The sequence below is a fragment of the Loxodonta africana genome, chromosome 3 (assembly GCF_030014295.1).
Source record: "Loxodonta africana isolate mLoxAfr1 chromosome 3, mLoxAfr1.hap2, whole genome shotgun sequence".
NCBI classification, from domain to species: domain Eukaryota; kingdom Metazoa; phylum Chordata; class Mammalia; order Proboscidea; family Elephantidae; genus Loxodonta; species Loxodonta africana.
The window spans coordinates 33,880,794-33,908,275 of record NC_087344.1 but is presented as its reverse complement, the minus strand read 5'-3'; the positions used below and the strand labels follow the sequence as shown (position 1 = coordinate 33,908,275).

At 58.2% G+C, this 27,482-nt stretch overlaps 2 protein-coding genes across 3 annotated transcripts; one reads left to right on the top strand and one right to left on the bottom strand.

Moving 5' to 3' along the window:
• Positions 1–39: 39 nt before the first annotated feature.
• On the top strand, positions 40–1,992 carry GDF1 (growth differentiation factor 1). Its single transcript, XM_064279910.1, has 2 exons — positions 40–358; positions 821–1,992. The coding sequence occupies exons 1-2, from the start codon at positions 40–42 to the stop codon at positions 1,609–1,611; spliced, it is 1,110 nt and encodes a 369-aa protein (XP_064135980.1). The 3' UTR covers positions 1,612–1,992.
• On the bottom strand, positions 1,969–26,716 carry UPF1 (UPF1 RNA helicase and ATPase). Of its 2 annotated transcripts, none has more exons than XM_064281008.1 (24): positions 26,389–26,716; positions 16,640–16,782; positions 15,230–15,319; positions 13,516–13,683; positions 13,082–13,262; positions 11,837–11,998; positions 11,264–11,381; positions 11,024–11,122; positions 10,424–10,532; positions 10,194–10,353; positions 9,999–10,117; positions 9,543–9,707; positions 9,312–9,426; positions 8,586–8,729; positions 8,069–8,282; positions 7,836–7,953; positions 7,454–7,610; positions 6,796–6,938; positions 5,816–5,990; positions 5,574–5,655; positions 4,340–4,501; positions 4,030–4,247; positions 3,778–3,904; positions 1,969–3,527 (listed from the first exon to the last, which is right to left on the bottom strand). In XM_064281008.1, the coding sequence occupies exons 1-23, from the start codon at positions 26,611–26,613 to the stop codon at positions 3,785–3,787; spliced, it is 3,387 nt and encodes a 1,128-aa protein (XP_064137078.1). In that variant the 5' UTR covers positions 26,614–26,716; the 3' UTR covers positions 1,969–3,527; positions 3,778–3,784. The 2 variants fall into 2 exon arrangements, with proteins under 2 accessions (XP_064137078.1, XP_064137079.1); XM_064281009.1 differs by having other exon boundaries at positions 11,297–11,381; positions 26,389–26,714.
• Positions 26,717–27,482: the final 766 nt, after the last annotated feature.

Below are 27,482 nucleotides of genomic sequence, written 5' to 3'. Positions count from 1 at the left end.
GCCCCAGTCCCACTCGTCCGTCCGCCGTCTGGGAGGAAGATGCCCCTGCCGCGTTGCCGCCTTGGATGCCGTCTCCTCCTCCTGGCCCTGCTGCTGCCCTCCCCGCCCCCTGTCCGCGCTCCTGCGCCCCCGGGCCCCGCCGCTGCCCTGCTCCAGGCCCTCGGGCTGCGCGAAGCGCCAAGGGGCGCCCCAGCGCCCCGGCCCGTGCCCCCCGTCATGTGGCGACTGTTCCGCCGCCAGGACCCCCAGGAGACCAGGGTAGGCCCGCGGCGGACGTCCCCGGGGGCCACCCCGCGACCATGCCACGTGGAGGAGCTGGGGGTCGCCGGAAACATTGTGCGCCACCTCCGGGACCGCGGTGAGCAGGGCTTGCACTGGGGAGAGGCAGTGTCCCCGCGGGGCACCCTGCTCGCCGCGAGTCTCCAACGTGGCCGGAGAGGCCGGAGCGGCCCCTAGTGTCCCCACCCCAAGATCCCCTCCTGCTCTCTGCACTTTGCGGACACTCCTGGGGTGTACCGCAAACCTAGGACGACCCCCTTGCTTGCAGCCGAGGCCCTGCCCCCACCTCCGCGACTTCACACCATTTGATGCCTCCCAGCAGATGGGCCCGACCCCCGCCAACATCCTTCCGCCCCTATTCCCGCCCGCGGGCCCCTGCTTGCAGCCCAGCCCTCCCCCACTACGGCCGCTGCACACCCTCCGAAGCCTTCCAGGCAGTTCCCCCACCTTCAACCCAGCACCCCCTTCCAAGGCCCCAGGCTCACCACTCGCCCCTGCCCCCAGTCAAGCCTCGGAGCTGAGCCGCCCCCTACCTTCCCAGGTGCGCCTGCACAGCCCCCGGAGCTCACCTCGGCCGCCGGTTCGTGTCCCGAGTGGACTGTCGTCTTCGACCTGTCGGCGGTGGAACCCGACGAGCGCCCAAGCCGCGCGCGCCTGGAGCTGCGCTTCGCGGAGGCGGTGGCGGGGGCCGCGGGTCCGCCGGGCGGCTGGGAGCTGAGCGTGGCGCTCGCGGCGGAGCCGGGGTCTATGTCTGAGCGCACGGAGCCGCTACGCCTCGCCGTGTCCTCGCTGCGCGCGCCAGTGCACGCCGAGTTGCTGGACGCCGCCTGGGCTCGCAACGCCTCGGCGCCGCGCACCCTGCGCCTGGCGCTGGTGCTGCGCCCCCGGGGCCCGGCCGCCTGCGCGCTCCTGGCCGAGGCCGCGCTGCTGCTGGTGACCGTGGATCCGCGCCTTTGCCACCCCCTGGCTCGGCCGCGGCGTGAGGTAACCCCCGCGGTGGGCGGCGGTCCGTGCCGCGCGCGGCGGCTTTACGTGAGCTTCCGCGAGGTGGGCTGGCACCACTGGATCATCGCACCGCGCGGCTTCATGGCTAACTACTGCCAGGGCCCATGCGCGCTGCCGGCTGCCCTGGGTGCCGCGGGCTCCCCAGCGTTCAACCACGCAGCTCTGCGAGCGCTTATGTACTCGGCAGCTCCTGGCGCCCACGGCGGCCTGCCTTGCTGCGTGCCCGCGCGCCTCTCGCCTATCTCCGTGCTCTTCTTCGACAACAGCGACAACGTGGTGCTGCGACACTACGAGGACATGGTGGTGGACGAATGCGGCTGCCGCTGACCGGCGGGGTAGGGGCGGACAATAAAACATTCGGTGGTCCCAACAGCTGGCTTTGAGTCTTGTGCCTCCCGGTGAGGTTCGCCGCCTTATGTCCACAATGCTGAAGGTGCAGGGCCCTGGTTGGGCTGCCTGCCCAGCCCCTGCCGGTCCCTTGGGTTCCACTCCCCAGATCGGTAAGTTTTTGTGACCACTCCCCAGGAGCTACCCACGCAGGGCCTAGCACTGCTCCTGTTAAAGGCCCAGAGGCCAGTCCAGTCGCTCCACGTGGTCAGGTCTTCTCCCTCACCCAAAAGACCTGAGCACTCTGGAGCCGCCCCCCACCCCAACAACTCCGTCCCCGGTACCAACGCCACGAGCTGTTTATTAATATTTTATTGGTGACGAAACAGCTTAAAACAAATTGACCAAAAATCAAAAGTTACATGGCCTTGGGGGGCACTCCCTGATCACAGAACTCGGAGTAAGCACCACCCTGAAGGCACAGAACAAAGTGAAAGCGTGGAGCTGAGGCAAAGCATTCAACTGAAGGGACAAATGGGGCAAGGTGTGGGCAGGGGATAGCAGGAACTCATCCTGGATGCCTGGCCACGAGGCCACCCCTCCCTCGACACAAGCCAGGTAGGGGCTGGGCCAGTGACTGCCACAGGGCTGGCTCTAGGTCCCCAGGTGGGTGGATGCCAGGGAGGACCAATGCCCCAAATTCGGTTGCCAGGAGCTGGGGGGGAGGCGGGGCAGCTCTCCCAACTAAAACGAATCACATCCACAACCAAGCTAGGTGCCCCCTCCCCACTGCAGCAACACAGATCCCTGCAACTCCCTCTTCAGATCTGCCTTTTCTGAATCTGCTGCTTCTCCCAAAACACCAGACCCCACCGGCCGCAGCCAGGCACCTCACAGGCAGAGGTGATCCAGGCAGAGTTGACCACCTCTCTCAGGACAGGATCGGGGATCTCTCGTGCCACCTTTCTGCCAAGTCCTCAAGATGGGCCTTGGTGAGCAGCCTCCAGCCAGGACAGTCGCTTCCCGCCCTCCGGTCTCTTGCCTCTGGGCAACAGGCCCTTGGCTGCCCTGCGAAGACCCTCCTGGCAGGGGCCTTGAGCACTCAAGAGTGGGGCCCCTCATGCCCACCCCGAAAGCTGCTTTGCTGCTCAGAGTCCAGCAGAGCTCGTGGTGCCCCTGCAGCCGCCTCGCAGCAGGACGATGCCGGAAGCTAGAACCTAAAATGCTCCTCACTCTCTTGTTCGAATGGTAGTTGTCCCAATTTCGAGTTTTGCTGGCTTGTTTAAACTTCACTTCTGGAAGGTTCTTATATCTCCCAGGTCCACCGCTTTTAGAGAGAAACTTAGGAAAAGTGTAGCTTTCAGTACTTCTTTGAAAGAATCTTAAAAAAAGAGAAAAAAACAAAAATCCCAGCACACCGTATTTTCTTTAAATGAAACCCTTTCAGAACATGGGTTGCGGTGGCGGTGGTGGCAGCGGCAGACGGCATGGCTCACCGCGCCATCCCAAGGAGCCCGCTCTGCACGAAGTGTGGAGTTCCTCCTGCTAAAACGTAGTCCCCTTTCGACAGAAGAAAATAAAAGAATAGAGGAAAGGGCTACTCTGAGCTGAGGGTCTTCCTCCCGCCCACCCGCTCGCAGACCCGTGTGGACACAGGAGCCTGGCCCGGGGCTGAGCCGCTGGGCAGCGGGCAGGCACGTCCGCACTCTCTGTCTCCTCGCCGTGGGGCCGGCAATGGCGCTCGGCCTCGCTGCTGCTGCTCCTCTCCTCTCCCTCGCTGCTCCTCTCCCCTCTCCTGTTGCTCACAGTGGTGCTTCAGTTTTAGCAGTGGAAAACAGGTATCCGTTTATTTTTATTTTTTATTACCCAGAATAATATGCTGATGCACTAAGCCACGTTGCTTAGCTCTTCCGCCGCTGCCTGCGGGGGAGGGCAAGAGTGTCAGGGCGCCCAGAGCCAGACCTCAGGTTCCCGGGGACGGCGACTGACAGCCGACTAGCACCTGCGCCTCCACAATGCCCGAGGACACCCGCCCCTCCCCACGCCATCAGGGGCGCGCCACAGAGCTGAACCTCTGGTCCGGAGCCCTGTGGTGGGGGGAGAGGGGGCAAGGACCTGAAGTCCACTTGCTCTCCACTGGCCCTGGGGCCTGCCCACCCCCCACACTTGCCTTCTAATACTGGGACAGCCCGGGCACCCCGCCGTGCTGGTAGGCCCGCTCTCCCTGGTATGTGGAGTCCTGTGACAGCGCCACATCAATCTGGGACTTGAACTCATCCCCGAGGTAACTATCCTGGAAGACAAAGTAGGGGTCAGCCCGCATGGAGACATGGCTGGGGTACCCCCACTGCCTCCCGGGGCCACAGGTGGGCTGTTCCGGACAGTGACCTCCGGCCAGGGCCTCACGGCTAGGCCCACCTGGGACAGCTCAGGCTGGGAGAGGCCCGGCTGGCTCATCTGCGAGGGTTGGCTCATGGAGACATAGCCCTGCGTCAGTGCGCCCTGTGAGAAGGGCTGCGAGACAACGTCCTGACTGGCCTGGCTGCTGGGGAGGGTCGTCTGGCTGGGCCCCGAGAGCCCAAAACGGTTCTTCTGGCGCCCCCCACGGCCAGTCTTGCCTTTTGGGGTCCCCCGACCTGTAAGACAGGAGCAGGGTGACAGGTAGGTGCTGTGCCTCACGGACAGTACTGCAGCCATGTCCCTGTGGGGTTGGAGGGGCCGTGCTTACCTGTGGCTGGGCCGTTGGCCTGCCCGAAGTAGCCAGGTGGCGGCATGGGTGGCATGACCAAGTTGAAGGGGATGGGGATGTTCATGGCGGCCACATGGCTGGGGCCTGCGCTGATCATGCCAATTTGGTCATGGGTCTGAAAGTACATGCTCGAGGGCCGGCCTGGGGACACGGGGTAGCAGGGTCAGGTGCCCGTACTGCAGCCGCACCGAGAAACAAGCCCCTGCCTGTCTCCTGCAGCAAGGGATTGAGCTGCTGCATCGACTCTCCGTCCTACGACTGCAGGCATCGTCCCTTCATTGTCTGTGCTGCTCAAGTCACCCTGCATCAAAGCCACCTTGGAGAGCCCACTCAAAATGCAACTCCCCAAGCCCAACCCCGCCACCCTCCTGGGCTGACACCTGGGGCCTCCTCCCAGATGACTGACGTGCACTGGCCACAGGTACCCTAAATACGCAACACCTCACTTATTCTTAAAAAGAAGAAATGAAGTCCTTTTTATGGCGAGCTTTACACTCATACTATACCTCCCTCCTGCCCCAACAAAGACAGCAAGACAAAGTCGGTTCACCGCCAAGGGAGCTCACAGACCAGTGGGGGCTCCCAGGCCTGTGCCAATCCCCCCACCTGCACCAGAGCCACCCCAGGAGCAAGGCCTACCCTCGGGGGCTTCCTCTAACAGGAACAGAGCCCACTGTTAAGTTCAGGGGGAGAGTGAGCGAAGGAGAGCGAGGCAGGGGGCTGAAGAGGGGCAATGTGGGCCAGGGGGCAGCCCTGATGGAGGGAGGACCTGGGACACCCTCAACCACACAGCTGCTGGGCGTGGAGGTGAGAGGCCCTGGGAGACTGAAGAACACACTCCAGTCTGGTCCAGTGAGCAGGAGGGGTGAAGCTGGCGGAAGGCCTCACCTGCAGCAAGTGTGGGCAATGCGGTTGCACCGCACCCTTGAGGGCACATTGGGGCCTCCCGCCTCAGTTCAGAGACACCATCCGGAGCCCAGAACAGAACAGGCCAGCAGGAGCGAGCACACCCAGGATGCGGGGTCACCAAGAGCGGGGCTTCATCCCAGGAAAGACTGTTTACAAGCGCCTCTCCCCAACCCCACCCCCGCCCAATGACATGGCTGTAGACAGGGACACAGCCAGGCCCTCTCTGGGAAGCAAGTTCTGTTGACTCAGGGCTGAGACCACCCTGGAGCAGTGGGTGGGGCAGGAGGGGTCCCTGCTGACTCACCCTGGCTGCTGCGGTCATAGACTGACCCTGGGATGATGGCCTCACGGGCATCATACATGGCGGTGGTCATGAAGCGGGCACCCTGGGGAGAGGACACGCCGGTGAGGAATTTGCTGCCCCTCGGACAAGATCCGCTGGGGACAATAGTGCCTTGAAGGATCCTGAGGCTGGCTGCACGGTGCGCTCCCAGGCCCTCCCCATGTCCAGAGACCCCGCCCCCCGCCCCCCGCCCTCGCACTCACTGGGTTGATGGTGTTGACCAGCTTGCGCGGCTTGCTGAACTGCATGAGGCTCTCCCGCAGGTTGTTGAGGGGCCCCTCCACCAGCACCTTCTGTTCCTTGTAGTAATTGAGCAGGTGGTTCCACAGTGGCTGCTTCGATAGGGCTTTTGGATTGCCAACGATGATGACCCCGTATCTGTGTGCAGCCACAGGGCAGAGTCAGGGCCAGAGCGATCAAGTGGGAGCCCCAGGGACCTGGCCCCATGGCACCCACTAGCGCCCTGGCCACACCCACTGGTTGTCTGAGACAACAGCTACACTTCACAGGGCAAGGGGACGAAATGCTGCAGGAGGGGCCAAGTGCCTGGATGAAAGAACCCCCGGGCAGAGGGCTCAGAGAGAATGACACCACACCTGCAGCCAGGAGGTGTTCCCAGGTCATCACAATCCCCTCAACCCATGCCTGCTCCCTACCAGACACGCCTCCTTAGAGACCTAGGAAGGAGGGGCACTGCCGTGGGATACAGCCCAGCTCTGAGTGTCAGGGTGAGTGAGCAGGTACTCTGTTGGGTCCTGAGCGGGGGCCCCGGGGACATCGTACTCTGGTCCGTGCGTGGCTGTCTTATTCCAGGGGGTACGTTCCAGAACCACAAAGTAGGAGGAACAGGAGCTGAGCCTTCCCCAGGAAGAATGCTGTGTCCTCAAAGGCCCCCACCCAGCCCAGGTCTCAGGGAAGAGCCGCTGCAGACCTGCTGGCTAAGGCCCATGACAAGCACATGGCACAGGGACCCAATATGGGGTGGCATGTAGTGGCTGCCCCTTATCAGTGGTCAGGCCGTCTGGGTGCCCTTGTGCCCTGGCCTGAGGGCCAGTAACAGGGCAGGAGGTGCTTCTCCAGGCTGAGTGCTTAGGGTGCTGGACACCAAGGGACAGCACGCACCCTGCACAGGCCTGGAGAACAGTACATTCGCGGCCCCCCACTGCCACAGCCGTGGCCGTACCTTGCCCTGGTTAGGGCCACATTGAGGCGTCGGGGGTCGTTGAGAAACCCGATCCCCTGATGCTCATTGGCCCGCACGCAAGAGAGGATGATGAAGTCCTTCTCTCGCCCCTGGAATGCGTCCACACTGGCAATCTCCACCTCCTGAAAAAGGGCATTGTCATCAACCTCAGGCATCTCCAAGACCCCAAACTAGCGGAACTCACAAGGCAACACCAAAACCCAAAAGTCCGTAGTCTACCCTCCCCAACAGGTACAGCAAGGAAGGACGCATACCCCTGCCACCAGCCTTGGCTCTGCCTGGATGGACAGACACAGCCTTGTGAGGCAGAGCACCCAGGTCCTGGACAAGCCCCGGTACACAGACCGCACTCTACCCCCACGCCCCCAGACACCCCAATCCTACATTAACCAGCATCCTGGCCTGGCCTGGGCCGCATTTCTGTTTTCTTCAAAACAATTACTGTTTTCCCAATTAATACAAACTTACATGGTCACTACAGAAAACCCAAGACTCTGCCCCAAGAACAGAGTGGGTCACACCGCCACAGGGTGGTCGCTGCACTGTGGCTCACAGGGGCTCCAACCCCACGTCCGCTCTGAGGCGATCCTAAAGCAGAACCCCACCCATGTTCAGTGTGAGGGTTGGGCAGTAGTACCTGGTAGAGCTTGGTGTGCAGCGAGCCGCTGAACTGCATGTATTGCACCAGGTAGGAGCGCTGGCCCTCATAGGGTGTGATGATGCCAATCTGGTCTGGCTTCGCACCCGCCTTCAGCAGTTTTGTTGTGATTTTCTCCACATTGGCAGCTTCCGTCCTGGGAAACCACACACTCAGAAATTTGCTCCGAGTTTATGTCCTCTCTCTCTGCCCAGGACCCAAGGCCCGTGCTGGAGATACTGAAGGCACTAGGATGACACAAGCTCACAAGGCACCTGCTCAAAGCAATGCAAATACTGAGAGCAAGGTGGAGACCCAAGGCTGAGCAGGATGGCGTGGGGAGGCACCACGCTGGAGTGAGGCCGCTGGGGGGCCTGCTTACCTGTTCAGGTAGGAGGTGCCGGAGCTAGCAATCTCCTCCTGGCCCTGGGTCACGTAGAAGAACATGGGCTTGTCAGGCTGGGGCCACTGGAAGTCAAAGCCCTTCTTCACACGATCCGCTGTCAGGGGAGCAAAGCTCTTGCATCAGAGCCACACCGTGGGTGTCTGCTGCAATCGTGCTCTGGCCGTGGACAGAGCAGACACAAGGCCCACAAGGGGAAGGCGCCCTGTTACCTGCAGTCACGCCATTCTGCAGCGAGCCCTCATAGAAGATGTTGGAGGGGAAGGCACTGAGCGCGGGGTGCATCCGATACTGCACCTGGAGGCGGATGGGCCGGATACCCAGCACCACGAGCCGCTCGAACAGCGACTGTGACAAGCCAGCCTTGGCCGCCTTCTTGCACATCACTACAGGACCCAGTTGGCAGTGGTCACCCACGAGGATCAGCTGCAGGGGGAGGCGGGGGGAGTGGCTTAAGCTGATGTGCCTCATAGGGCTGATGCCCACGCCCACGCCGCACCACATCAGCACACGAAGGCAGGCGTGGCCAAGCTTGTGCAGGAACTGCTCCCCATGAGCCCCAGGAGCCCACCCTCCATGTGCAAAGGCCTCCACAGCCCTCGTGGAACCCACTCCTCGTACCACCCTCTGCTGGCATCCCACACATTCCAGGAACAAACCTTGCATGTTAAAGAACACAGAGCTGGCAGCCACCTAAGAGGCCTCCTGCCAAGCCGCACATCCACTCACCTGTTTGGCGCCGAGGACCACAGGCACCATGCACTCGGGCTCAGTGGCCTGTGTGCTCTCATCAATGAGGATGGAGCGGAACTGCATCTTGGCGAGCCGCGGGTCACCTGCGCCCACACATGTGCAGCAGATGACATCAGCGTTCTGGGCAGAAAATGGGAGAGGTGTGTCTCACACTGTCCCCTGCAGGCTTCATGACCTGCAGTGTCCTCGGGCCCCAAGTGGGCAGACAGCAACGCAGGGCCATCAGTCAGATACTGGCCCTATGGCTACCAAAGGTAGCCAACTGCTGCTTTTTCCACCACTTCTCACTGGAGCCTCCCCACGGAGGAACCAATAGAGGAATGGACTCCGAGATCCCCACAGCCACCCCTGAGGCAGCTTTGAGCCAGTGGGACCACCTCCAGACCACCCCCAGGCTCCTGGACCAGGTTCTTGCAGTCCCAGCAGCTAACAGGCCGCCTTGAAAACCTGGGGATCCAAGCAGCGAGATATCCCAAATTGCGCGAAGATGGAAACAGAGAGTAAAAGACAGCATTTAAGTTCTCTTCTCCAAACTGACCTCAATGTGCTCCCATGTGCTTAACAGGGAGGTTAAACTTAACAAAGGTCCTGGTTTCCACCTCAACAACTGTGTTCAAACAAGTTCTTAGGCCAAAAAGAAATTCCTACTCAAAACCCCAAACACAACCCAGGCCACGGAGGCCGAGGCACCCAGGGACCCACCATGAGCAGCTCCCGCTCGGCGGTGCGCTTCAGCGCCCTGTACCGCTTCTCGTCAGCCGACGACAGCTCCCCAGTCTCGTCCTTGAGTTGCTGCAGCTTCTGCAGCTCCGGCATGCTGGAAGCCATAGACCCATGAGGGGCGAGGGTGGGCAGCCCCACGGTCCCCCCGCCCAGCTCCACAGCCCCCCACCTGGCCCTGTGGTCGCTCTGCCCAGCCCAGCAGCCACTTACCTATCCATGTTCCTGATCTGGTTGTGCAGCGCCAGGAAGGACACGGGCGAGTCTATGGCCTCACGGCTCTTGGCACAGAGCCGCACCACCTTCAGCCCGGTCTGGTGGATCTTCTCCGTCAGCTGGTCCACGGCAATGTTACTTGGGGCACACACCAACACTGGCCTGTAATTGAGCGAGCAGCTTGGGCTCTCACCTGTGACAGTGTGTCCCCATTCCACACCACAGTCGGTGGTACAGATTCACGCAACTGAGACTCACTGAGCCTGGGTGGCCTTGGCCTAGCCAGTTCTTCACTAGGTCTACTCGTGAGAAGGAACATTGATAACTCCCACGACACTTACAAAACACCCCCGAGGGGCAGATTTAGGGCAGCCTGTGTGACTGAGCACAACAGCTGGTGGCTCTCAAGGCCACATCTCACCTTGCCCCCGCCTGCCCTGAGTCTGCACCTACCCATTGCCTTGTCGCGCCAGATGATAGACAATGGTGGCTGAAGTCACGGTCTTGCCAGTGCCTGGAGGCCCTTGGATCAGGCTCAGAGGCCTCTGCAGCACAGTCTTCACAGCATAAACCTTCAAACACACTAGGTGTCAGGCGGCGGCTGCCCCATAGGCCAATGAGGACAGGCCTCCCGCGGTGGGTACGGACCTGGGAATGGTTGAGGTCAGGGAGCCCCTGGGCCGTGAAGCGCTTGGGCAGTTGGCACTTGATGATGACATCCTCCACCTCATGGCCCAGCAGCTTGTGGTAGATATAACCGGACACGGAGGTCTCGTCCACTGCAAATGTCTTCAGTGCGCTCTGCATCCTGGGGAGAGAGCATGCAGTGAGCACATGGAGGCTGGGCATGCTCAACCCAGAGTGTGGGCAGGACGCACCTGTCAAATGAGGTCGACTTCCACACAAAGTCCACCTGGAAGTTGTGGGTCACCTCCACCGGGGCACCCACGCTACTCCGCAGCTCAATGGCGATCTCATCGCCATAGTCTGTGTGCTGAGTTAAGGGGGCGTCCTCAGAAAGTGGACTCTCCACGCCGGAGTCCTGCTCACCATGCATCCATAGACTCTCCTCTCTCCAGCAAGACTGAGCTCTTACGCATGGTCCCAACGACGCGGCCTGCAGCCCCAGAGGGCTAAGACTGCCCAGGCGCTCCAGCCCCAGGTTAATGCCCAGGAGGCCATGGCCTCGATCCCTGGGCTCAAGGTCTTGGGGACCTGCATGTGGGGCCTCACGTGCTCATGAGAAGTGGTTCCAAGAGAGGAATGAGGTCAACAGGAGAGGCTGAGTGCACCCCCACAGCTGCCATGGGCTCCCCAAGTCACAGACAGGCATGAATACACCCCTGCAGATAGAAACTCCCACCCATAAAGCGTGAGACTCTGGCTGTGGCTCTGTGGCCCTCCTGTCCCCTGGGAGGGCTATCTCTTGGCCTTCCCCACCTGCCTGCCCACCCCAGCGCTCTGGGCATGAAGGATACTGTCAGGGACTTTGATGACATGGCCGATCCCTTTCCACAGGGGCGCCAGGTCCCCCTTGTAGCGCAGGCAGATCTCATCGCCCTGCATGAGTCGCATGTCTTATGGGAAGAAGATGGCAGGAGGTTAGCACTTGACACCTACCACGGCCCCACCCAAAGGGAAGGGGAAACTGAGGGGCACTTTACAAGGATGGGGGATTTATGCTACTATGGTCCAAATATTTTAAAACTTAAAATCACCTCTTAACCAAATTATGACTAAATCCTCATTACCAGAGTCAGTCTTGGGCAAAGTGAAGTAGGCGATTCTCTTCTTGTTAAGGCCCAGGTCCCACCTGACCGTGATGTTATCTTGAGTCTGAGCATATGGAAAACAAGAGCTACGTCAGCCCACATGGACGTGCCTGTCACTCCCGGGCCAGTGCCCACTGAGGCCCCGAGGGTGTGCCACGACCCCTGAGCTGGATGTTAGTGGGGAAGAGCACACTGGCAGCTGGAACCGTGGGATGAAAGCAGTTAGCAGCCCAGACATGCCAGAATGGCCCCTTTGTGGAGATGCCATGGCCAGAGGCAGGCAGTGGCTCTGGCAGAGCAGAGAAGGGAGGTAAGCGATCAGGATACGCTGGGCACTGTGGGCCATGTCTTGGAGACAGTGTGCTGGCACAGAGCAGGCCTTGGCATGATGTGGTGCCTCTGGGCCAACCCATCAATGTGAAAGCAGACGTGGTCCAGGCGACATTTCCCGAGCCCACTGAGAGCCGACGGTACCTTTGTGGAGGAAAAACACCCACCCACGCCCCGCCTGCACCTCACCTGGGACTCTTTGAGCTTCTTGTCGTAGTCGGCCTCCAGCTTGACCAGCGGCCCGAAGATGTTCTGGTACTGGTAGGCGTCCTCGTAGCGCAGCAGCACATGCTGTGGCTCCTCGTCCACACCTGGCTTCTCTAGGTCCTCCAGTGTGGCCGACGGGTTCTCCTGCAGTGAGGACACCACGCGTCCCCGTCCACTCTCACTATACAGCAGACGGGGACCTCCGGAGCAGAACGCCATGAGTGTGCCAGCACAAGCCTTCAGTGTGCAGCACCGGAGTTCACATGACAAGGGAACCCCTAGTACTGGAACGCCTCCCTGGTCCCAGGCTCAGGCCCCCACCCAGCCACTGCTCTGATCCCAGTGACAAAGCCACGCGAACGGTGGAATCCCAGCTCCAAGGCCCAAGGACCCACCCAACACACCTGTACCTGTGTCCGAGGCCAGCACTCAGACCCGCTGCCCCTCCACCACCACCCACCCAGGAGATAGCAGACAGCTTTCAAGGTGGTAATACAAGCCCCTTGCTGCTCTTGCCTCCCTCCTTAGCCTGCCCTGGCCTGGGCGCAGCATGGCCTCTCCCCAGCATTCATGTCCCCTAGTCGGGCCAAGTCAGTACCTCTCTCACAGCCACAAATGGGTGAGGAGAGAACTGTGGTGACAGAGAGTTGGGTTTTGCGAGAGGATGCTCGGAGAGTATTTTGACTCAAGTTCCAAGTGCAAATAAATTTCCATTTAAGATTTCCAGTTAAACCAGTACCTAATCTCAACTTCCAGACTAACTATTAGGATTTTTCTTCCTGTTTTACAGCCGCACTTGGTGTGACCAGGACTGAACAGGGCTTCCATGAAGGTCATGACCTCTGGCTTGGGTGCCCTTCTCATTTCCTTCCATGCCGACCTCTCTGGGGACCACACTTAGGGCCAGTCCCAGGTCCTCGCCTGTCAGTCTGACAATGGCTTGACATGCACTCAGTGGGCCCGTCTTGCCCCTGCAGGGCCAGGGCCCTCTGCCTCTCTGCACCCTTCCTCTCGCCCACTGCCCACCTTTACCAGGCAGAGTGAGCTACATCCCAAACACTCTAGTTCTCCTTTCCTGAAAGACATGGCTCTTCCCTCCAGCAATGCTGCCTACAAGGGATGCAGTGTCGCCCTGTGCCAGAGGAGCCCGCCATTGGAACAGCCCCTCGGAGAGTCTCACCCTCTGGCCCCTCCCAGACCCCGTCCCCAGCCCCCCTGCCAGCCCACCTTCCAGAGCTCCTCCAGCTTGTTGATCTGCTGCGCAGTGATTTGCCGCGCCCGCAGCTGCTCCTGCTCCGAGGGGATCTTCACCAGCCACGACAGGAAGCAGCGGTCCTGGATCAGCGGCTGCCACTGCGAGCTGTCCCAGTTGATGTCCTTCAAGCTGCTCTGGCTGGCACAAGGCTGCCTGCGAGGGCCCAGGGAGCAGGGGCCAGTTGAGCAAGGGCAGGACCTCTGGGGGCCCAGAGGCCTACCTCTCCCTGAGCCGCATTTCCCCAACCATCTGGGACCATGCCACCTCCTGGCTGTCAGCTGTGCACTTCCTGTCCCCACACACTGAGTTCTGGGCCCACAGTTCAGCACAGACGGCGTTCTCACAGAGTGGCTGCCATGACCTGACCAGCACGCACCCACCCCTTCACCGGCCGCCCGCCCCGCACCTGCACAGCAGCACCACGACCGAGTCGGCCTTGGCGGGGATGAAACCGAGCAGGAAGACGTTTCGGCAGCCACAGTTGTAGCACTCGAGCACTGTCTCGCCCAGCGGCCCGTCCTTGTGCAGTGTCACCTCCTTGCACTTCGCCCTCACGAGGTGGTTGACGATGTGACTGCAGCCAGACGACATGTGATCATGCCCCCAGGACACACACACACACCCCGTCTGGGTTCCCTCCAGAGCCTAGTCTCCTGGGCTCACCGCGCGTTAGCAGAGCCGGTCACACCTCATCTGACGTCCGCAGAGGAGACAGATGCCTCCCCTGAACTTGCACCTGCCAAGCGCAAACCCACCCAGCTGTAACCCTTTCTAAGGAGATTCTCCTACGTGCCTCACACATCTCCCGCGTTCCTAAACCAAGCCAAGCCAATTACCGCCGAGGCCGCGTCATGAGCCCTCCTCAGGGGCTACCCCCTCTTCGTGTTTTAAGGCTCTGCTGGGGCCTCTTGTGAGGTCACTTCTTGCACCCTCGTGCCTACCTTCATCCAGCCTGCTGCAGACAGGGCACCCGAAGACCCTGAGCACCAAAAACCCCAGGATGGAAATATTACATGGGGCTGGCTGGCTCTTCCTCCAAGTATAGGACCTCTTCCTTGCTGTCCTCCTGTTTGTGACCCCACTCACCTAAACCATGGCCTTGGCTAGCCTCCCTCTCCCCTTCTCCAGCCAGCTTCCTGATGGCCCATGGCTGCACATCACCGTTACAACCCGGCTTTGCACAGCGCCCTTGAGCTGGCAGACTTATCGGTCTGCTCTGGGGGCCCTCCACTCACTGCCCTGTTCTTGGCAGGAAGTAGAGGGTGCCAGCTCTGAATTTTATTTGCTTTTCCTCCTGGATGGGAATACATGCAAAAAGAGCAACACCTCAGTCATCCAAAACATTCTGAAGATGGGGCATGAATGTGGTTTCGTAGCCCTGAAAATGCCCTTCCCTCAGGTCTCTGAGAGCTCTAGCAGATCTCTTCCTCACTGACAACACACTTCATGTCACTACCCTGAGGTCATAGGACCCGGCCACACAGCCATTTCCCCATGAGGTATGGCCGAGAGCCCCAGCTACTGGCTTCTCTCACTCTCCTTCTCTCAAAGAGAACCTCAGAAAAGCATTCTGCTCGGAGCTACAGTCGCTCCTCCCAGCATGGGGGCCACTGTTGCCCACCGCTCAGAGCACAATAAACGAACTCTTCTGGCAAAACAACCAGTCCCCGCAACATGAGGGCCATGGCCCAGCTGCTCCTGACCAGCCACAAGGGAGCCTAGGGCCAACCCTCAGGGGAACTTCATTCAGTCCCATGACCTGGGGCCTGGCAGAAGGAGCTCAGGAACCTCCATCCAGGCAGCGATGCTGGCCTCACCATAATAAAGACGAGCAGGCATGCCAGGAGCTCATCACGCAGAAAAATACAAATAAAAACTGGGACCAAGAATTAAGCCAACCCTCCTCGCATAATAAAAAGAACTACAGAGAATAAATCAAGTTTGGCAAATGCATCAAGGCATTCACACGCCACCATCTGGCTCGCATTAAGCCAGTCACTGAGGAGGGGAAAGCCCAGGTTTGTTAGCATGGTTTTACCCTGTGCTCCACTCCAGTGGCTCCATAACTTACACACAGCCTGAGCACCGTGATTAAAGACCCGTGCGGCGCTGGTACCGACCTGCCGGAGGTGTTCCCACGTCCGTTGCAGAACCACTTCTTGCTGGTGTTGCAGTAGACCACGCATGCGGGGTCGTGGATCCCGCAGTAACTGAGAAGGCAAATACCGCGGTCAGAGCAGGGCACCCTCTGGTTCTAATTTGGTGGGATATAAAGTTCTTTCCTTTTACAACATTCTTAAGTTTTTCATTAAATACGTACTCATACTCAACCATCCAGTAACAAAATCGAATGTGTGAAACGCACATGCTCCCCAAACCAAGAAACGCAGGGGAAGCTAGGGGTGCTGTGAGGACACCACCCAGCAGCAAAGTGTCCCTTGAGCGGGACACAGACTGGACATCCCCAGGCAGCTTCGGCCACTCCCTTTCTCACTTGGTTTCAGGAAAAGTGACTGCAGAGACAGACCATTCCAGTCCTGCAGCCCTAACATAAACATGGTCACAGCTGCCATCTCTGGGCCATGCAGAAAGAGGGCGCTGTGCTCCCGGGAGAGTGGCTGGCCCTGCCTTGGGGCAGCCCCTTCGGAGAACCCCTCCACCTCCTCTTTCTGAAAACGAACCTTCGCTGCCGCACAGGAGGCAGGGTCTGCTTCAGAAAGAGCCAAGATTCCATCTCAAACTTGGGGTGGGAACCTGCCTCCTGCTCCTTCTGCTAAGGGATCCCCGGGAGGGAGCCCGGCAGAGCTTTGTCACCCGCATTTTTACGGGACCATACTACAGGCACTTTGTACAAGCCAGGAAGACAGACTTGGAGGTGAAACACTCATAGTAAACATGACTAAAGGGCTAGAGCAGAGTCAGAGCTCACACAATGTGCTCTTTCTGGGCACTGGGGGGCTGCAGCGCAGAGTCTGGCTCCTCCAGGCCTGCAGCTGCCTGCTAGAGGTGCCCTTAGCCAAATCTGGTCTCAAGTTCCTCTTCTGGGTGTAACAAAAAACATACAACGTGAGGATGGAGTCTGTTCTCGATGAGGATTCCAAATTTGGTCAAAAGGCAGGTCTAGCCACCGACGAATCATGTTTTTGGAACCTGGACCACATCTGGGGTGGGACCCTATCGAAGGATCCGTCCCTTTGTGGAGAAACTGAGCTGCTCTGCCTCCCAGCCCAACCAGGCTCACCAAACGGACGAAGATCCTTTCTGGGGAACAAGAGGGCCCAGGAAGGTGGGGTCCTCACTACCAGCTGGATGACTGGGGGAGGCCCCGGAGGGTGTGAACTCACTTCCTGCCAGTATCAGGGACCTGCGTGCATCACGGGCCCGGTGCCTCCTCCGCCCCAAGGACGCCACCTCCCCGCGTCCTGTCCACGGTCCACCTCAGCCCCATACAGCTGACAGGAGCCACACAGCTGGCCACAGGCAGAACTGCTTCCTCGACAGGGCCCACCCAGGCAGGACGGCCAGCTCACCTGCAGGCATGGACCGGGAGGTCCTTGGTGTAGTAGGTGTCCTCCTCGTCCTCCTCGAAATTCAGCTCGGCCAGCAGCTGGCTGGTCTTAGCCACGCTGTCGTCCACGGCCCCATTTTGGAGGATGCCCTCAGGCCCGCCGACCTACAGCACAAGGCGACATCACCAACCCAGCTACGGATCAGGACTCACCGGTACACAGCCTTCCTCAGATCTCTCTAGGGAGCCCAGGCAGCCCCCTGCCTCAAGCCCTCAGCTGGTTTCCCCACTCCCTCCCAGCAGCCCACTGGCCAGACACAGGGTACAGGTGCCCGCCCATACCCCACTCACCCCTGCACCTCCAGGCTGGCCCTGTGGGGCCGTGTGTTTCTCTGTTCCTACAATACACCCAGAACAACCCACCTGCAGCCTTGGGGACACGTGGCACCTGTCAAGTTCAATGCTGGGTGTCCAAAGTGGTCACACCTGCAGGACACCCCTGCCTTTCACAGTCTGAGCCCCATCCCAGCGTTCACGCCACTTTAATGCACTCTGTGCAGGAAGGCAACAACCAGGCAAACTGCAAGAAGACTGCTGGGTTTAAACGTCACAACAGCTGCTCATCACCCATCAATCCCTCTGCTTTTGGGGCCGCTCTGACGTGCCCGGTGTGGATGGCAGATGGCAGCCCTGGGCACTGGTCTAAGATGGGGCCACCCACAGGCAGGAGGCAAGCCAAGAATGGCATCTATGCTGAGAAATGGTTGCACTTTAAATACCTACACGATCTCCTCAATGCTGCTTCTTGTCTCACAAAACCTGGAACATTCGCCATCCAGACCTTTAACAAACAGTTACGGACTAGAAGGATCCCTACGACTTACCAGGCTGCGTGAACTCACATATAAACAAGTATCCTTGGTGGCACCTGCACCTTCACGCTCCTGAAATGTCAGAACCAAGATGGGGATGACACACAGACCTGTGCCCACCAGCCTGAATGTGTCCCTGACTTACTGGGAGCCCCGGCCCAATCAAACTCACCAAGAAGGGACAGGGAGCGCAACTCCACTCTGGCAACTCCAGAGAAGCAGCAGAACCTGAGTACAAGGGCCAGGGGGCCCTCCTCATGCTGTGAGGGCTGGGGTGCAGGCATGCATGCTCAAGTGCCCTCTCTTTCGCACATGCACAAGGTGACTCTGCCCTGGTGGTGGTTTCCACCCTCTGAGCAGTTTTAAGACAAACAGTAATTTAGAAGTGCATCTGACCTTGTTGCTGTTGTTAGGTGCTGTCAAGTTAGTTGCAACTCACAGGGATCCCACATACAACAGAACAAATCTGACCTTAGGAACTGTAATTAAATGAGCTAGGATGAAGCACTGGGGATGGTACCTGGCACAGAAAAAGCCATTAGAATGTTGGTGACACTGTGATGGACAGAGGAGAGGAGTGAAGGCACCGAGGCCTCCCTGTCCCCACCTGCACCCATGAGCTCCCAAGAAGCCCCACTGCTCCCCATGCCCACCACACTAACACGTGCTGGGAGGTTCCCGAGCCTTCTGGGTGCAAGAAGCACCAGACCCTCTAGGCACATCCGGGAGGTCTGAAGGCGCTCCTGTCAATCATGGAATTGTCAATGGCACTCAGACCTCCTGTGTCAAAGCAGAGGCCCCTTAAGTCTCACAGGAACAGCCACTTTAGGTCATCCCAAAGCACCACTCTGATGCTTCAGACCAGATTCACCCAAACCAATCACATGCCACTAAACCCACCGCGATCTGGTGCTCCAGCGCCTTTGCACTCACCATCCTTAGCCTCCCAACCCAGCCCAGGGCTCCTGGAGGCCAGTGCCTACACCCAGGGGCCCTCCTTGTGGGCACACGTGCCTCACCTCCCCAAACGCAAATGCTGAGGTGTGAGCTGACTCAACCTCTCTTCTTTATCCCCAAGGTTTACTGAAAAAAAGAAGTGTGACAGAGAAGGGGCCTGCCCGGAGGTGCACCGGCTAACTGGAGACCGTGGGGCTCAGGCCAGCCATAGGAGGGAGCAACTGACCGGTGAGGGACAGCTGGGTGGACTTAGTCCATGGCTTCCCCTCACTCTGGAGCTTGAAACACCTCAAAGCTACAGAAGATGAGCACCTGGCACATGGCTCGACCAAGCACATACATGCATGAACTCCCTCACGCACACATACACATATACGCGACTCCTCATGTGCACACATGCCCTCGTAAACACACACGCTCACACACAAATACTTGAGTACCGTAACCCAGGACAAGCCTCCCGCCCCCTACATGCTCACGCTCAGAAAATGTGATGGGGACCACTACTGCTATCTAATACACGTAAGCACATTTCCCTAGCTGTCCATTACAAGATTTCTGACCCAAGACCCGGCAGAAACGACCACTCAGGGTCTGTGAGTTCTTCCGTCTCCTACAACAGTCAGTCAGACCCATGCCAAGCAGAAAAGCCCCAGCCACTACGACCAACAAGGAGAGCGACTCCACATGACTCCAGTCAGCAGACCGGGTCTGGCCTCCGTGCTCATCTCCTTGCCAGGGACTCCACAGAACGTCCCTCAATGAGAGTCTGCTGGCAGCTTCTCCTGAGATGACTTGGGTGCACAGAGGCCACCCAGGAGGCAAGTGATGGCAATGAGTGATGGTGGCAGGCCCCTCCACTGGTGAAGCCAATGCCATCACCAGCAGTCTGAGCCACGTGTGGCACCGTGGGGTCCTGGCTGAGGTGGTCGGGACAACAGCGGCCATAACTAGTGACCTCCTCCTCCTCTCCCTCTGTGTGGAGCCAGTGCTGTCCTCGATGAAAGAGCCCCTCCCTCCTCTTTTGGCCTCTGTACAGCCCCAGAGCCACACACACAAACACCCCCCACAACTTGTCTCGATGCTCAGTGTCCCACGCCAAGGTCCATGGGCCCTCTACTGCCCCAGTCCAGCCCTGGGATCAGCTGTCTCTGATCTGGGCTCAGTCTCAGAGGGAGAATCCCTCACAGGACGACAGCTGGGAGACGGCGATTACGTGCTGCTGGACCCCGCACGGGGCCGACACTTTCCCAACCTGAAGAGATCTGACTGTGGAGAGGGCAGAGCCCAGTGTCACATGATCCCGAAAATCCACACCACACTGTTCTCTGAGGTCACCACCCAGTGTAGCTTCACCCAGAAGGAAAGATGAGATGACTGACATTCATTTTAAAGCACCTAAGTAAGAATGCAGAAAAAGATGGAGAGAAAGAAGCAGCCCTTTACAGGGCTCAGATCGGGGTGAAGCACGGAGCTCACTGTCTCCGTTTACGTTAGAAAACGTGTATACAACAATCTGACACAAGGTCCGACCGGGACGGCCTGCTCGAGGCCTGTGTCTACCCCGTGGATTCACGCATTGAGGATTCTAGGACTGAAGGAGGACAAGTAAGACTGCCTGACCAGACCCTCCTCCCAGAGCTGGGATGACTGCCCCAGCACAGCCCTAAGTGACATCCATGCAGCTTGCTAACCAGGTAGCCCGGTGCCCACGTAGCATCCATGAGGCGAGACAAGTGACAGGAGCCACTACAGACCTTGGACGCAACTAACAGGTGTCCAAAGGGACTGTGAGGCCCACATAGGTCACCAGCTGTCATGCCAATGAGGTGTGAGACCCTCTGTTGGTTGCCTGTCCCCACCACTCCCCAGCACTGCTGTCACAGTGACAACCACAAACTGCCCGTTCATGATCCCAGATGCCCTCACAGTATGAGCCCACCGCTCAGGTGGGAACCACTGCCCAGAACCACCCTCTCCAGCCCACCACCTAGGACTGGCAAAGTCTCTTCCTGCCTCCAGCTAGCACTGCTTTCCCCTATAAGACTCCAGGGGTCAGCTACCCACGGCTCTGCACAGCCCTCCCAACCCTGAGAGGGGGGAAACAAACAAACAAACAAAAATTCCAACTCATAGTACCCGATAAGCCAGAGTAGAGCTGCCCCATAGGGTTTCCAAGGAGCACCTGGTGGGTTTGAACTGCCGACCTTTTTGGTTAGCAGCTGTAGGTAGCTCTTAGCCACTACCTCATCGGGGTTTCCTGAGGAGGCTCAAATCTGATGAGAACCATAGCAGGAACCCCCTGAGACCAGCCAAGCGTGCACACCTGCTGGGCGCCCTTTACCTGAGCACCTCTCTCAGCTGCCCTCCATCCCATGCTACTCTACCTCAGTCCCCTCCAGTGCCATCATGCAACCCAGCAGCCTGCAGGCCTCTGACACAGTGACACACTGACCTTTCACTGCCCCCTCTCTGGCCCCGGCAAGCCACGTCCAGCAGCCCCAGGCCCCCCTTTGCCCAGTAAACAGGGAGCAAACCTTCTGAACTATGCGAGGACACCAAGTACAGGCGTCCTTGCTGTCCCTCTCTACCTGCATCCTACCCTCACAGGTCCTCAGGGGTCCTTGTCATGCCCAAGCAGGGCAGCTGGCCAAGGACTCACTTCCCGCCCACAGAGGATGCTGCCCAGATGTCCTTCCACAGCACAGTGAGGCTGCAGGAAGGGTGTCAGGGCCAGGCTGGCTGGCCCCACAGCCTCACAGGGCATACAAGCACATAGGGACAGGCCACGGCCTCACGGGGCACACAAGCCCACAGGGACAGACCACAGCTTCACGGGGCACACGAGCCCACAGGGACAGGCCATAACCTCACGGGCCACATGAGCACTCAGGGACAGGCCCACAGCCTCACTGGACACACAAGCACACAGGGACAGGCCTAGGAGGCTCAGGAGAGGACCCCATGGACAGGAAGCACAGTGTCTCCTGGAGTTCCTGGCAAGCCGGCCCTCAGCTCCTGACTCAGGACCCAACTCAGGGACTGGCATATGGAGGAGGCCACCAAGTTTTTAGAGGTCTGACGGTCCAGCCACTTCTGCCAGCCACACTCCCAGCTGTGAAATGATCCCGATGGGCTACACCAATACTGTGGACCGAAGGAGCGAGTCAGCTATCATGAGCACAGACCAAGTGACAACTCAGAAAAACACTCATTAACCTGAGGAAAAAAATCGCACAGAACCAATATCAAAACATAATACATACACATGTGGACTAGAAAAGTGCCGAAAACATCTTTTTTCTTTTGGTTGGGGCAGCTGGATTATGCGTGGAACTTATTTTGTTAATATTAGTGTTAACTTTTCCCTCACCAGGCAGAATCTGGGTAAAAAAAACAATGGTAGAAACCATTCCCAGTTGCCTCCCTGGAGTCGCCGCACTCACCGAGCGTCAGCTGTCTGGGAAGGCCTGCGCCCTTTCTCCTGCCACTGTAGAGTCCTAGCAGTTTAGAAACAACCCCAGGAACCTCAGTAAGGGGGTAAAAGTGCTGAGCAAACTTTTTTCCAAGAGCAACCACAAGGTTACCAGCATTTCATCTCACGGTTTCTCACACTCACCGCAGTCTGACACCGTACTGTGCTGAGCCCACTCCTGGTAGAGAGGTCAAGGATCAGCGAGCAGCACGTTCTAGTCCTGCTAACTCTGGAAGGTCAAGTGTGGAACAGCCCCGCACGCATTCTGATGGTGACCAGGATCACAGCTCAGAGAGCTGGACAGCAACCCTGCTATCTCCCAGGATGGAGATGGATGGCGCTACTTCTCCCAAGAGAAGCGGCCCTTCTACGTACAGTACAACCTAAGTGTAGGACACCCACTGTGCTCACAGCGCTCAGATGCTGTCATGAGGGCGAGAAGGCACAGCCCAGTCCATGCCTGCTCCGAGCAATGGGACGGACCAGGACACCCCATATCTCACACAGCATCCACAGTCACCTCTACAGGCAGCTGTGCTACCGCCTAAAGGTACGTCCCCACCTATAAACCTCTCCCAGTAGGTGCCCAGTCCTTTCTTGCCCAGCCACCCGAGGTGGCAGCTCACCACAAGGTGGCCATCACTGCCGGGTTCCAGTCCACATGCAGATGTGTGCTTGCATGTCTCTTGGGCAAACACCTGGGCATGGGACTGCTGGGTCACTGAGCAGGTGCTTGTCTGCCTAAGAAACTGCTCATCTGTCCCACCAGCAACCATGTGCATTCCAGGTGGTATTTTCAGTCTTCAAAAAAAAAATTACCCACTCGAAAAGGGGGGTGGCGGCATCTCCTTGCGCATTCCCCCTAACAGTGGCACTGACGTCTAATTGGCACCGAAGTCTAACCGGGACACAGAGAACTGCATGTGTGAGGAGTATGCTTTTATAAGCTGTAACGAATGTGAAACAAACCATCAGCACAATCAAGACAGCGAACATATCTGTCACCCCAAAAGTCTCCTCCTGCCCCTCCTCACTCTCGTTTGTGACGAATGGAATCACACAGACTGGGTTTTTTACACAAATGTTTCTTCTGCATGCTGTGATCATTCTGACACACTCCTCGCTGTCATGTGTATCGAGGGCTCGTTTCTTTTTTGCTGAGTAGTATTCTGAAGTCTTGAATTTTCACCATAATTCTCTTGTTTGCAGGGAACACAACCACGGCAACAATCAGGAGGAAAGGTCCGACGAGGTGGACTGAAGGGTCTGTAACAGCAGCGGTTATGCAAAGGACTCTAAGTTACCTTTTACTCCTCTGAGGGGGCGGGCCAGGAAACAGGCAGACACTCAAAAAGAATCCTTTCCCTTCTCTATCTTAAGGATGTTTGGCAGGGCTGCGTCTGTGCTTTTCATCTCAAGAACTCAGGGGCTTTAATAAATATCAGTTTCATTTTATAAACAAGAAAACGCATGTTATTTGAACCAACCCAGAGCTCAGCTGGAGTCGTCTCTGGCATCCCAGCGGACACACACCTTCTGCCTTCAAACAGGTTTAAGGTAAAATCAACTATGTAAAAACTGGCACAGTCAAAACTGATGTCAAAAGGGACTGCACACTGGAAAACTGCCGGGCAGCTCAACAGTTAAACATGGAGCAGCCACATGACCCAGCAATTCCGCTCTTTGCAGCCTACCCACCAGAAATGAGAACTCATGTCCACCCAAAGACCTATGTGTCCACAACTACACTATTCTCAAAAACCAAAAGGTGGAAACAACTCAAGCATCCATCAACAGATGAATGGATAAATACAATGTGCTTCATCCATATGATAGAAGATTATTCAATCACAAAAAGGAACAAAGTTCTAAGACGTGCCACAACTTGGATGAGCCTTGAAAACACTACACTCAGTAAAATAACCTAGACACAAAAGACCCCATAGTGTTTGATTCCATTTACACAAAATGTCCACAATACGGAGACAGAAAGTAAATTAGTGGCTACCAGGGGTTGCCGGGAAGGGGGATTAGGAGTGGCTACGGATGGGCACAGGGTTTCTTTTGGGGGAGGATATATTCAAAAACTGACTGTAGCTGTACAACACCATGAACGCGCTAAAAGCCACTGAACCATACCCTTTAAATAGATGAATCGTATGATACGTGAATTATCACAAGGTGGAACGAGTAGCTTTCCAGGTCTTTGCAGAAGCCCTTACCACATAGTTGGTTCCCTCGCCAACTCCTGAGTACAAGTAGGGAAACCCTTCCCAAATGCTTTAGGCAACCCACACCAACAACTGGCACAAGAGCCAATCAACCTTCCACTCTCCAATTGCACTCACAGACTTCCCTGCCCCCAATTTGGGTCCTCCTCCAACCCACACAGAAGTCACTACCCTTCCCCAAAGACTGAGAGTTAGACTACAGGTAGGCAGGGTCACGTCTGCGTGGATATAAAAAACTTTACATCATCGGGGTTAATTAAATGTCACAAAGGACAAAAACTTTTCATGTCAACAGAACTCCAACGAGCTTGGCTGCAATGTTTACTGCCAGCAGAGCATTTGAATACTCTCATCATTTTGTACAGCTCAGTGCTCAGGTGCACGAAAATAAATTGATTATTTCAACTGAAAGAAGACACACCCAGCAATTAATCACAGACAGAACTTCAAGCCCATCCCTGAGTTTGCTGTTTCATATCAGCTCCGGTTAAAAAGGGATTTGCAACAAAACGACTGCCTTTCACAACCACCCTCAGGGTCATGGCCCTACTGCTCAACATCATGAACTTTATCCATGGCCTCCCGAGCAAATGCACGGGGCAGAAGGCACAGCCAGCACTACCTGGCCCACTCACACCTGAGTCTAGATGCCAGAGACCTGAAAAGTAACAACTACTATATAACTGCTGCCCCCATTTTATAGCTGCAGAAACTGAGGCTCCCACTCACTCCTCCAGGCAAAACTCTCCCCTCCCCTACCTGCTCACCCAAACATGAACAGGACCAAAAAAATCACACATCTCTGCACACCTGTTCTCCCCGATGTCCCTCCCAACAAACCTATTTCAAGGAATCTGGGGTTAGAATGAGTCAAATATGTTCTGCTGTTCCCGGGAGCTAAAAGAAAGCTTAAGTGGGTGGTTTACCCACGGGAGTGACTCACTGACTAGAAGCCCCCTTTCCTCAGGATGAGGATGCAGTGGCTCCCCCAGGCCTAGCTGCCCATGCTCACCAAGGAAGCACCTGAGACAGGTGAACCTTGAGCTCACCTGTGAAAATCTAGGTAAGTAAACGGAAGGGAGGCTCGGGACACAGGGTATGTACCCGTGAAGGGAAAGGATGGATCAGAAGATGAAGACAATAGCAGCATTCCTGAACCCTGGGAGGGGCACAGGTCCTGGAAGTACCCGCACCTAGTGCTGCTCACAACCCAAGCCCAAATTCAAAACAGCAAAGTGCCTCACGCTAAATATTGACATCATTAAAAAGAAAAAAAGTTTCTGACGGGGCAGGCCCATTTCAGTAAAACCCACAACGCTATCCCAGTGGAGAACAAAACTCGAACCCTACTTTTCCAAGGCAAGCCTACGGAGTTACATAACAGGTCGGTTTCAGCAACAGGCAACACAAGAAGGAAAAACAAAACGCAACCTGCCTCTTGAATAATCTTAACAGCAAGCCAGTGCAGGGTTCCAGATCAAAGACAAAAAATCCCCTTTTTGCTCCAGGAGCCCAGAATTCCACCTGCGAGCGTCCAGGGCAGGCGGGGGTGGGGGGGGATGCAAGCCTCCGGATCGGTGGGTGTGAATGGGGGTGCCCAGGTGGCAGCGGCCACAGGTGGGAGGAGGGAGGCCAACTGGCCAGGGGGAAACGGGGCACATCACCCAGACTTGTTCAGAAGGGAGAAGTACCCAGGTCGGAGGGGACCTGGGGCAGGGCGGAGGAAACCCAGACCCAGCCAGGGGGGACCCTGGGGCAGACCACCCCAGATCCAGCCAAAGGAGCAGGTCACTCTGGACTCGTTCAGGGGGAGGACGAGGCAGGTGAGAGGTGGGGTCCAGACTTGCTGAAGAGGCCCAGGGCAGGTCGGAGGGAAGGCCCAGGGCAGGTGACCCCAGACCTGTTCAAAGGGGAAACCCTGAACAGGCCAAAGACGGCACCCCAGGCAGGCCACCACGGACCCGTTCAGAGAAGGGGGGCCCCAAGCAGGGCCGGGACTGAGGGCTAGAGACTCAGACTCGTTCGGAGAGGGGAGCCAAACGACACGCTGGAAGGGGGACCCTCGGCATATCGGAAGGGATCTAGACCCTTCCGGGGAAGACCCAGAACAGGGTCGGGACCTGGGGCCGGTGACCAGACCAGTTCGGAGAAGGGACCCTGGGCAGGCCGGGAGTGAGGGGGTGGCAGATCTCTGGCGCCGAGGCCGCCCGCTTCCGGCCCGCCATGCGCCGCTCACCTGCGCGTCGAGCTGTCCGGCCACAGCGCCCGCGCCGCCCGGGCCTCCAGCGCCTCCCGCCCCGGATCCTCCGGGGCCGCCCGGGGGCGTCTGAGTCTGGCTGGGGAGGGTGAAGTCGGTGAATTCGAACTCGGAGCCCTGCGTGTCGGCGCCCAATAGCTCGGCCTCCTCGGTGTCCAGAAAGGTGAGCGTCTGCGAACTGGGCCCGTACGCCTCCACGCTCATGGCGCCGCCGGGGCCGCGGGTCTGGCCGCTCCGCCCGCACTCGAGCCCGCCGCCGCACCGAAACCTAGGCCTCAGACCTCACGCACCGCCAACGCCGCGGCTCGGGCCGAACCGAACGACCGCCGCCTAGACCCGGGCCGAGAACCGCCGCCTCGCCGCCTCTGCCTTGCCCTGCGCCGGCCGCCTGAATCCACCGCCGCGACTGCCGCTCGAGCCCAGCAGGAACCGCCGCCGTCGCCGCCGCCGCCGCCGCCGCCGAGTGCGCGTGCGCGAGCCCGATGCCGGCGCAGATGCGCGTGCGCGAGCTCGACTCTGGCGCAGGCGCGCGCGCCCCTCGCGGACGCCGCCAACCGCGCCCGACGCCCGGAGCTGAGCAGGAAGACGGGACGCGCACCGCGCACGCGCGGGGGGCGGGGCTTTTAACTGTCGTCGCGGCGGCAGCGCGAGGACGTGACCCCGCCCCAACTGCTGCTCAGCGGGATCCCGGCGACCGGTGGTGCCGAGGTGGCGCGCCGCTCCGGAGGCTGTGACGGGTCTGGGAGGCTGGGCACTGGATCGAACGCTTCTGCGCGAGTGGGGACGCCTCCCGTGATCAGGATAAGCTCCTGGGCCTCAGTGTTCCTATCTGTAGAATGGGTCCCTGACTGCATGGGGGCGCCTGGGTCATAGTAGGTGCTCGGTGCGCGCTCGTTGAATACACTAGTTTTCCTACAGCCCTTAGCACTGGGTCTGGCCCACGGAAACAGTGTCAGCTGATACTGCAACTGACTCCTTCACACTTGTTACTCCTATAACTGCTACTACTGACGTTGGTATTACTCCTATTATTAGTATTATTAACATTACTCCTGACACTATTATTAACTCCT